At 32.0% G+C, this 11,664-nt stretch overlaps 1 protein-coding gene across 1 annotated transcript; it reads left to right on the top strand.

Annotated features, from left to right (window-relative positions):
• Positions 1 to 10,087: 10,087 nt before the first annotated feature.
• Positions 10,088 to 10,648, top strand: LOC114292941 (uncharacterized). The gene has a single exon (XM_028236950.2). It carries the CDS (start codon positions 10,088 to 10,090, stop codon positions 10,646 to 10,648), a length of 561 nt encoding a protein of 186 aa, XP_028092751.2.
• Positions 10,649 to 11,664: the final 1,016 nt, after the last annotated feature.

The raw sequence follows: 11,664 nt of genomic DNA, 5'->3' as shown, positions 1-11,664 counted from the left end.
TTGAGGCTGTTTTGAAAAGATGATTAAAAGTTGATTTTTAATGTTATTTTAAATTTTTTTTTTTATGAGAGATAAGTGGATTAAACGTTATGAAATTTTCAAAATAGGCCTACTACTATTTTTTTTCACCAGTTCACTAACACTCATTCTTTTCCTAGTCTATAGTTACTGTCTTCATCTAACATCACTAATAAAAAGTGATTAAATTGTTTAAATTACACTAGTTAGTTAGGTCTTGTTTGGGAACTAATTTGTTTAGCTAAAAATTTAAAAGGTTACTAAAAAAAGTCAAAAAGCCAACAATCCATACAAAAAAGTTAAAGATTCTCTTTTCTCTCTATTTTTTACACATTTTTTCGTAAAAAGTCAAAAAATCATCATAAACATACTAATTTTTTTTTAGCTCATATTTTATCCAAATAGCTAAAAAGTTATTAAATTAGCCTGTTCCTAAACGAGACTTTAATAGATGATTAGAATTGATATTATTTTAAAAATTAAATATTGAAATTAAAATACCAGGGTTTTTATTTTTTATTTTTCTTGGTTAATGAATAAATTCTCAAAGTCTGTCCTCTGTTGACTTTGGAATCAACTATCTAATGTCGGTTATCGGAGTACAATGAGCGACACAACTTTGAATGTTTACACCGACTTCACAACGCAGACACCATTTCAACCAGAAAGTACATCGGCCAAGATTCGATTCCATACCCAAGTCTTGGATACAGGTCATGTAAAATTTAGAGAGCCATCTTAAGACCACTGTACCAAACTCTTGAGAGCTGATCCTGAGAAATGTGAAATCTAGAACCTCAAAACTTATGTCCAAAAATCTTACCGAAATGTCACAATTCCTTGGATTAAGGTTTGACTTGTTGAGATAGTAAAATTTTGAGAATTTTTTCTTTCTGTTTCTTACACTGGTGATGATGTTGATTAGAGGATAAATAAGAAGGCATGGGAAGCTGTGGTGTGTGGGTGGATTCCAAGTCCCAAAAGTTAGAATTTGGGTTGTGGAGAATGTGTATGTGTGATGTGGATGGCAAAAAAGGCCTATTTATTTTGGATTCTATCAATCTCTTATGGAGATCTGATGCTAGGTGCAAATTTTTACTATTTTTATTGCCCTAGGAATTGTGAATCTTACTTTTTCGAAAGATGATGATGGTGCTTCTTGTTAATGGAATGGAATATATATGATATTCTTCCTTTGATGCTTTCCTGCCACATGTCATTTTGTTATATTCTTGCATTTGAATTCCAATAGGTGACGAAAAAGTGCTCTTGAATTGAATTTCAGGTGGTGTTTGGCAAGTTGGGTTGGGGCTAAAATAGCCACAAAAGACAAAACAGGCTATTTTAGCCACAACAAACAAAACATCACATCTAACCCATAATCATTACACTCTTCTCTCACAAAAAAAGTCAAAAAAGCCAAAAAGCCAAAAAGCCAAAAAGCCCTTCCCAAACCAAGCTTTTTAGCCCAGGCTAAAATAGCCAAAAAAGCCAAAAAGCCAAAAAGCCAACCCACTTCCCAAACGGAGGCTCAATTTGAAATGTAAATATTCAAAATATAAAGATTAAAATATAATTTAATTAAAGTGAAATTTTAATAAATATAAAATATGTGTTAATATAGCAAGAAAAATACCAAGCATGACTCACATTAAATTTGATAATCTTATTAATTAAAGATGAACAAAAAATCGATATTATAATTTGATTTAAAGTGAATGTGATTAACTGTCTTACTTAAAAGTGAAAGAATTCAAGTAAGATTTTTGGAGAAAATATAATTAATTTATGATTCATTGACTACCTCAACCGAGGGAAAAAAAGTTATTTGTATGTAATTTAGCATTGGCACCCCATCTTTTGTTTCTAAAAATGTGCTTGCCTTCCTCTCATGGTTTGATTTTTAATTAAAATTTTAATTTTAAGAAATTATTTAAAGAGATACAATAACATAAATATATTCACATTTATGGTATTTTGTGATATACACACAATTTGAGTCACTAAATAGATTTGAATAATTTTCTTACTAGACTCTTTGAAAAGGATGATAGGACAAGCTCGTGTGAGTTTTTACTATGACGCTCCAAAATTTAAGGGATCCGAATCCATTAAGAAAATAGTGGCCTTGTTTAATTTGTTTTTGAGAAACAAAATTTTGAGAAAATTTTTAAATTTTTTTTTTTTTGGTTTAGTGATTTTGGTAATTTTTTAAAAAAAATTACTTTTTATCTCTTTTACATCAATCAATCACTTTTTCTCTCTCATCTCTCATTCTCAATCACATTTTCTGTCTCATACACATCTACTTAACTACAACAAAATATCAAATCATCCTAAACTCCCACACTCCAAAATTATTTCCAAAATATATAACCAAAAAAATCAAAAAAATTTCTAAACTCTTTCTCCATTTTTTTTTTTAAATTTATCTTTCAAGATCAAACCAAACACACCTAGTATTTTTGAGATAATACATTCATATTATATATATATATATATATATATTGTAGTGAGATATGGAGTATACAACCGAATACCTGAAAATGATTTTTCACAAAGAGATGAGCAATAGGCTCATTAGAGACAATATTAACTAAGTAAATAAGTATTCAATATGCATATGATCATGGATGCCAATGCATGTGCCGTTTCATGATAAATATCCCGAGATCTAGTAGTCTATCTACGAACTGTCAAAAACCACCCCGATTTTACCAGTTGCTAGTCCGAAGGAAATTAGTAGGTAGTTCATATGGATTTTTGGTCTTTCACCAGGAATCTCAAACCTACTTGAATCAACATTTCAAATTATTTTATACACTATCCGAATTCACCCATTATTATCCAACAATTTCCAATAGTCAATAACATTTCATAAATATGATAAAATCGTAGATTGTCCAATGTGTAATGTCCGAGGATAAAATGAGTTGCTCAATGTATGATTTTTCAAACGGTTTCAATTCTCCCAAGTCATCAATAAATTTTACAACATGCAATGCAATTCTTCACCGATTGTACAAATAATTATCTCTAATTGTATCTTAATTCAATATGATCCCCAGAATATCCTCAATTCATTAAAGGTAGTACTAATTAAGCATTTCACAATTTTCACATTTATAGGGTTTTGGAAAATTTAGGCTTTTCCCTTTTTGAATGAAATTTCACAAATTCATGCACAGTGTTTGTTTATTGAAATAGAAATTTTAAGAAAATAGAATTATACATAAAATTCTTAATTTTTGATACAATAATTATATAAAATCTCGACACATTTTCAATAATCTTATAACTAATCAAACCACTACATATAATACTCAAAATCAAATTTGTAGAGGTAATATAATCCATATCTCAAATTAGAAGAGGAGACAGAAAAAGACTCAAACTCAAAATTGCTCCAAACGACGATTGGACCCGGTAAGATTGAAACCCTCGACGTACTCTACAATTTTAGTAAACAAGTTTTGAACAAACTTTAACTATAGGTAGGAAAAATTTGGGTGTTTTGGGTGATACATGTTTAGGTTTAGAGAGAAAGAAGAGAAATTTTGAAAAGAATTGAGGGAGAGAGAGAAGAAAGGAAAGTGGGAAGAAAAGAGGATGAAAGGCTGTCTTAAGCCTTTCTTGTCAGAGTGATCAATCGCACCTAATTGAACGATCAATCACTCCCAAACGGATTGATCACCCATTAGTTGTTGCATTCTGCTGAAAATTCACTCAAAATAAATTAGTAGAGCGATCGATCAGCAAAATGAGATCAATCCTTTTTCGATATCTACACACTTCATGAATTTGACCAAAAATAAAATGAAGAGCAATCGATTGCTAACCGAGAATTTCTCTAAAAAATTCTCCAATTCACTCCCCCAAATGCCAAAGATCAAAATACTAAATGTGAGGGAATAAAATAGTAATAACAACAATATTTAGATTAATGCATGGTGATATGATTCGCATACAAGTACACTGTAGAGCCAAATGGGTCGGGTATAGACCCAGACTGTCATATTTACTAGCCTAGGAGCAAGCATCCAAAACTTAATAATTACGGGTTAGAGCATCATTATCAAGCTCATTAAAGCTTTCTCTTAATTATTTTATAGCACAAAATCATAGAAATACACTCCATAAAGCTCTATTCTTGGCTAGTTACTTTAGTTGAATATCAAACTACTAGTTACATATAGTTAGTGAAAGAGGACTCAACATATGAAATAAAGAATAAAGAGTTTGTTGGAGAATATATTTGAAAAGATGACTTGCTAAAATAAAATAAAATAAAATAAGAAGAAAACTTTTTATTAAAATTTAACTAAAAATTTGACTATTTTGATAGAGATGCTCTTAGCGAGCCCTCACTTAGCTACATTTTATGATAAATCATGCATTTTTTTAAAAAAAAAAAAAAAAAAAAAAATCTTGCTCCAAGTAGTGAAGGGGTTGGGGCGAGGTTAGTGTAAACACACATGTTTTATTGGGAAAATCATACACACCTCTCTTGAGATTTGCAAAAAAAAAGAAAAATAAATAATTAGTTTCACATTTTTGACATTATTATCTTGACCTTTTTTGAGATTTTAATTTACATACAATTAGGTCACTTTTCATTAATAATTCATTAGATGTATGAATAAAAAAATGATATTGTCATCTACTTTCTATTATAATGTATATTTATCTTTGTTTATTTTATTGCATGTCTATTATTTTTATTAATTTTGGTCACTTTAGTCTTACTAAAAGAAAGGTTAGTATCATTTATCAAAAGTGTAAGACTAATTATATTTTTTCCCCCAATCTTAGGGTAGGTGAGTTTAATTTATCTAATTTGGTACTTAGATCTTGTCTAACCAAAATAATAAGAGAAATTAATAAATTACATTGATCTCTTTTGAAATTTAGAAAAGTTACAGCTAATTTAGTACTTTTAGAATAATTACATAAATTTATTTTTGAATAAGGTTAAAACAATATTTAGACACAAGGATAATCAAGGTAATATATATACATATTTCAAGATAGATAATATCATTTTTTTTTATCCATACGATAAATAAATTATTGATAAAAATTAAGCGAAATATTATGTGAATTAAAACATTTAAAGAGTCTAATATACACTAAACTTATAGGTCATGTTTGATTCACAAGACTAATAGTGAAGTATTAATAATCCTATTAAATTAGTGTAGTATTCATTATCCAATTGGATTAATATCCATTGGATTAATAATCCCACCCCTACCCCATTACTAATAATCCTACAAATTTGTTGGATTAATTATCCATTGGATTAATAATCCTAAACCAAAATGTTAAAACAAACATAGGATAATTGGGCCCACGGATTAATAATCCTAATCTCATACTCTAATCCTTCCAATCAAATATGCTCATAGGGCTCTATATATATATATATATATATATTTCCCTAAACCTCAAGCGAGATTAGTGTAATATACCCAAAGAAAAAGTGCAGCAAAATGGTACATACTCCCCTCTTCTCTCACACTCTTTTTCTTTCTTCCATATTGGCCTCTAACAAAGTTTTCTTTCTTTCATCTTGGAAGAGACTCAAAAGGACATGAGAATATCATTTCTCAAAATATAACGTATCGCTCAACTCTCCAAGATTGAAGGGTTGTTTTATTGAAGAATTTCTATTATTATTATTTTAATGTATGGTGGTGAATTATGTTTTTATGTTACAATATAAAAGTTGTGTTTAGATCATAAATATAAAGAAGACAAAAAAAGAAAGAAAATAAAAAGATAGGCGAATTAAGTTAAGTGAAAGAAGTTTAATTTTTTCCCATTTATTTTGGCAAGGTTTGGAAAATGAGAAACAAATAGATAATTATGAAAAAAAATCCTTTTTTTTTGGTGGATTATCCAATATATATATATATATATTTAAGTTATTTCATTTCCCTTCCCTTGTCAAATTAAATTGGTTAAAAAAATATAGAAGAATCTAGGGGATTTTTTTTTAATGTTCCTGATATTAAGATTTTATAGCATAAAGAACATCCAATATTTTCATAATATCTAAGTTCCCTCAACATCGATCTAGAGAAAATTCGACTCAGAGAATTTCTTTGGACTCCTAAAAAATTTTCTCTCCAGAGAATTGCATTTCCCAGAGAATTTCTCTGGACCTCTCAGAGATTTTCTCTCCAGAGAAATTTTGGAAATTTCTTTGTACTTCCCAGAGGATTTCTCTAGACCTCCCAGAGATTTCTCTCCAGAGAAATTCTTCTCTGGACTTCCTAGAAAATTTATCTGTGTTTTTGACCAATTTTCTCTAGTTTGCTCATAATTTTCTCTGTGTTTTTTTTTATCAAACCAGACTCTAAGCCATTTATCAAACCAGAGAAAATTGAACAACCACCATTTTGACCAATTTTCTTTAGACTGTAAGACATTCGAACAACAAGTGCACCGATGTCGATCGAAGCGATCTTGCTTCTAGTGTACGCATCAAATTTTGCACATACAAATAGAGAAATGAGAGTTACCTTATCAAATAAGAGAAATGCAGAGAAAATTGAATATCATAAAGAAAATTAAACATGCTAGAGAAATTACACATGGCAAACAAATTTTCACACACGATAGTGTTAAGTGGCAGTTCTCTCTTCTTGTCCAACTTCATTTCTCATCTTCCCAAATTCTCTGGTTTGTTTATAATTTTCTCTGTGTTTTGATCAAATCAAAGAAAATTATGTTTTAACTCAACTAGAGAAACGTGACGACCGGTTCGAAAGCCGTCTCGTTTCCTTTGAGTTGTGTCGAGTGAATGTTGTTAAAAATTCTTCCTTAAAATATTTTTTGTTGTAGTTGTCTCAATTCTGAGTTTTCACTTATTTCGGAGGGTGCGGGGTCAACTTCAGAGTGTCGGAGGGAGAAGCCGGAGTTTTTCTAGGCTGGAGGGCCAGGGCCGCACGTGCGGGGCCTTGGGCCACACATGCAGGAAGGGGGCTGTATGTGCGGGAGATCAAGCCACACGTGTAAGAAGTTGGGGTTTGAGCTGTGTGCACACTGCCTAAAAGACAGGTGCGGAAGTGAGGTGTGGGGGAGACCGCAAGTGCGGGAGACCACTCCGTACTTGCGGGAGAAGGCGCCGCACGTGCGGCTAGGCGCGTTTTCTGTCTCGTTTTTCATGTTTTTCATTTTTATGTGGCTCTTTTGACCTTTTTCACTTCATTTGAAGAATGTCTCTCTCTCTCTCTATACAATATTTCTCTCTTTTTCTCTCATCTCTCTCTATCCAAACCCTCAAAACTTTACATTTCTTTTGATCCCGTGAAATCCATTAGGTTTTGGATACTAGTTCCTTATACCAAAATGATGAGCATGTCGAGGGCTTCGTCTTGACCGGTGGAGATCATATTTCGGCAAAATTGATTTTTGAGCTCTTTCTCCTCTTCTCTCTTGAGGTAGGGATTTCTTTGCTCTTTTTCAATACCTCTATTGTAGATAGACATGTGGTAAGTTTTTATTGCATAAAAACCATGTTGTTGTGGGCTTTTTCTAAAATCATGAATGGGAATCTAAGATGGGTTGTGTGAGGTTGAGCTTTGGGAAATTTATTATTGTAGGATTAATTTTGGAAAATGGTTTAACTTGTTTATATTGAGGGAGAGATGAAGCCCTAATTTTTAATAATAATGCTCATTTGATAAAAATAGGTTTTAATTGTGGGATAAGCATGTTATGAATTTAGGGATTTAAATGATGAAATTGTCATGTTATGAATTAAGAAATTTGATTATTGATTTGGTAATAATTTGTGATTAATATCGGGTTTTCATTAATTTTAATATTCAACTTGTGTTGGATTGACTAAGTTTAAAGGTAGCGAATCGATAAGTTGTTAATGGTCAAAAAGGGAATTTAATCATGAGATTAGAATAATATTGGGTTAAACTTTCGTTAAGTAGAAATTGAATAGATTATGATTTTGTTATCCATGTTTGGATTCTCTTTGTCTAAATGATGGAAATTGAGTTGTGGAGGGTATAGTTGGTGTATTCACTGTATTGTAAATTAGCAAATTTTGAAAATAAACATCACAAGAAGAAGTAAGGATGACTTTCTTTTAACTGAGAAAAGAATTTCAAGTAATAGGTGAAACCTTGGAGTATTGTTGTTATTGGCCTAAAACCTCGTGAGAATTGGTTAATGGTATTATGTGCATTTAATACGTTTTGTTTAGAGGTTTTGTCCTTAGTCATTCGGTGGAGGATGACATTGTTGTGTTGATGAGTTGTGTGTATGCATTACACTTGTTGGTTGTAACTATTCATGTTGTGATGGTTGATAGTGTGTGTTGCGTTGAGAATCAGAGGTACCATTACCTTTCAGCTAGCGCCTGGAGAACTGGCAGAGGTACCATTCCCTTCCAGCTAGTGTCTGGTAAATTGGCATGTTTTGTAGAGAGATGTATTATTTGCTTACCATGCTTCAAGCTGGTAGAGCAGAGATTATTCATCATTGTTGTCTCAGTTTGACTATGTGCGTGTCTTGTGTTATGACGATTATGATTTTGTAAGATTGAATTGCCCTATATTTTGAGTAGATGTGTTCATATATCTTTGGACGGGCTAGAGAGTGGTTGAGGGGGAAATTCTTACCATAAATTATTTTGTTGAAAATGTCTCGTTAAATTTTGAATTTAGGATTGAGAATGTGATGAACGTGTGGAGGCGGACTTTGTTGTATTTTGAGTAAAAATAATGTGAAGAAATCGAACTTGGTGAATGTGCTTTTCAAAAGAAACAAAATGGTTATCATGTGGTGTTTTGTCATAAATGGAAAATATGGTTATCGTGTAATTATTGTTTAAATGGAAAATGGGTAGTAAAAGCAAATCTTAGCATTGTTAAATAAATTGAACGTTTTCGAGAAAAGTATTTATGTATGTATACTTTGGTTATAAAATGTCACATTATTTATATGGTATGAGATTAGCATTTCATGATCAAAGCTATCTATAAGTTGTTATTGTTAAGGACCATGTTGAGATCCCTACTAGACTTTATGTTCATCCCACGTTGTTAAATCTTTTTCAGGTAAATATTAGGATGTGTCACAAGGTCACGGATCTTCCTTATTTGATGGCCACGGGGCCTTTTATGTGTAGGCGGAATGCCATTGGTGTAAAAGGGTTAAACCCTTTCTCTTGATTTAAATGATGTAAGCCTACGGGCAATTTATTTGAATGTAAATTCATGTTGCATTCATTTTATATTCGAATGAGAGGATTTATATTTATGTATCCCTTATTTATATAATGAGCTTTTGTATGCTAACTCTAAAATTGAATTCATAACAATGGCTTTGGTAGTGGAAACTCGTGTAATCAAAAGTGGGGCGTGATAAGAAAATTGATCAAAAAGGAACCTTGAGATCAATATATACCCAATCATTATCAAACCAGAGAAAATCCATTCAAAATCACATTTTTCATTTTTTTTCCTTCCAATATCTGAGCAAATAAACAAATTAATAAAGAAACTGAAGCAACCAAATATCAAAAAGGAACCAACACATCCTTGAGTTTTTCAGAAAATATTCATAGTGAACAACCAGAGAAAATTCACACAGTGGCCAAAATCTAGAGAAAATTCACACAGTAATTAAATCTAGAGAAAATTCATATATAATCTGCACAAACCCCAGAGTCTTTGAGTGAACAATCACCTCTCATCATCTCCAAACTCTCTCTTTTCCAAAAAAAAAAAAAATCACAATGAACAACCAAAGAAAATTCACATAGTGGCCAAAATTCAAAGAAAATTCATAGAGTGGTTAAATCCAGAGAAAATTCATACAATAGCCAAATCCAGAGAAAATTCACACAGTGACTAAATCTAGAGAAAATTCACATATGATCTGCATAAATCCCAGGGTCTTTGAGTGAACAATCACCACTCTCATCATCATCATCTCTCTCTCTCTCTCTCTCTCTCTCTCTCTTATTTTTAGTGTTTTCACTCTCTTTCTCTTTCATTTCCTTTTGCTTTATTCTCATTGTTCTCATCAAATGAAAGAAGCAATGAGAAGGCTAAACGGTCTAACCCACACACCAGAATCTGACCCACTCCACCCCACCACCACCACCACCACCACCACCACCCTAAAAAGGCCCATCGCCATCACCGTTGCCACCAACAATAGGTCACCGAAAGACGAAGTCGCTGCCACCTCTGCCAACCCAATGAGATATCGCTGGGTACGAGTTATGCCGCCGAGATTTGAGACCCTTAATCCAAAGAGTAGCGGTGGCTCGGTACCTTTGACATGGCAGAGGAGGCGGCGAGGGATGCGTGGAGTCAAGGCGAGAACCAACTACGTTTACCCATCTTCACCTCCTCACTTAGTCACCGACAATCTCATCCTTCCGTTTCACTACAAGAAATCATCTCAGTCCTCTATGAGAGACATACCCAATCAAAGCTTTGCTCCTTTTCCTTCTCCTCATGTCGGTGAGTTCTCTGGTTCTTCTCTCAACATGCTTCTCTTGCCTCAGACTATGTCTCTTTACGATCAAATTCCATATATCAATCACTCTAGTTCTCAACCACAGGCTGGGTCTCTCTATGTTTTGTTCTTCTAATGTCTCTGAGAGCTTTGCAAGTTTGTTTCTCACTCAACCCAAAATTAAAGATCATCAAGAGAGAGAGAGAGAGAGAGGGATGAGATTTGATTTGCGAGACTCAAATTTCTCTATGATATATGAGTGTGGAGTTGAGTATCTTAGACATCATAAAATAATATTGTAGATTTCTTCCATTACTAAAAATGAGAGGGGAACCTTAGACTAATTTTCCCAAGAATTTATGATTTGATGACCGAATTAAAAAAGAAAACAAGATGAAATTACTATTAAATTTTCAACGGTAACTAAATAAAAAGGCCATTGCCAATTTAGCCCAAAAATTAGACCAATTTTTCAATGATGTCACAATCAATTAGAATATTCAAGACAATTCTCCTCTTTCATATTTTCTTTAATTATCAATCAATCATTCATTACATATCGTTGGATTTAAAATAAGAATCCAAATAAAAATGACTTTTTTTGAGAAATGTTTGTTTATTTTCTTCTTATTTTTCATTCGAAGTGAACAAAAAGCAAGAGATTGGTTTCACTCCTTTATTTTCATTTTCCTTTATTTTTTTCCTTATCCTTCTTTTTTACGTTTTCTTGGTAAATCCAATTTCCAAACATACATTTTTTTATTTTATTTTTTTAACACTGAAAGGAAAGGCAAAAAAAAAGAAAAGAAAAAGAAAATGAAAAGGTGAGGAAAGTAGCTTCACCACATCTCAACTTTCGGTGCCTAGGTTGATAGGGATTTTTTTTTCTTTGTCCTTTTTTTTTGTTCTTTTTGCTAATGAAACAAAGAAAAGTACAAGATCAGCGCAACGATGACTTAATAATAAGTGACAACACTTTTTAACAGATAAAGCAACCAAATTAATTTACCAAGAGCCATCTCAATTGCATGATGACCAACTTAGATTTGTTTAAAAGCGATTCTAGTTGATTTGAATACGTTTCTAAACCAGAATAAAGAAAACAATTTGAAAAGATTTTCTTCTTGGAGAAAGAAATTTGCATTCATAGAT

This window comes from Camellia sinensis, chromosome 12, assembly GCF_055761805.1.
Source record: "Camellia sinensis isolate YWXY chromosome 12, ASM5576180v1, whole genome shotgun sequence".
NCBI classification, from domain to species: domain Eukaryota; kingdom Viridiplantae; phylum Streptophyta; class Magnoliopsida; order Ericales; family Theaceae; genus Camellia; species Camellia sinensis.
The sequence above is the reverse complement of the archived record's forward strand: the minus strand, read 5'-3'. Positions and strand labels throughout refer to the sequence as shown.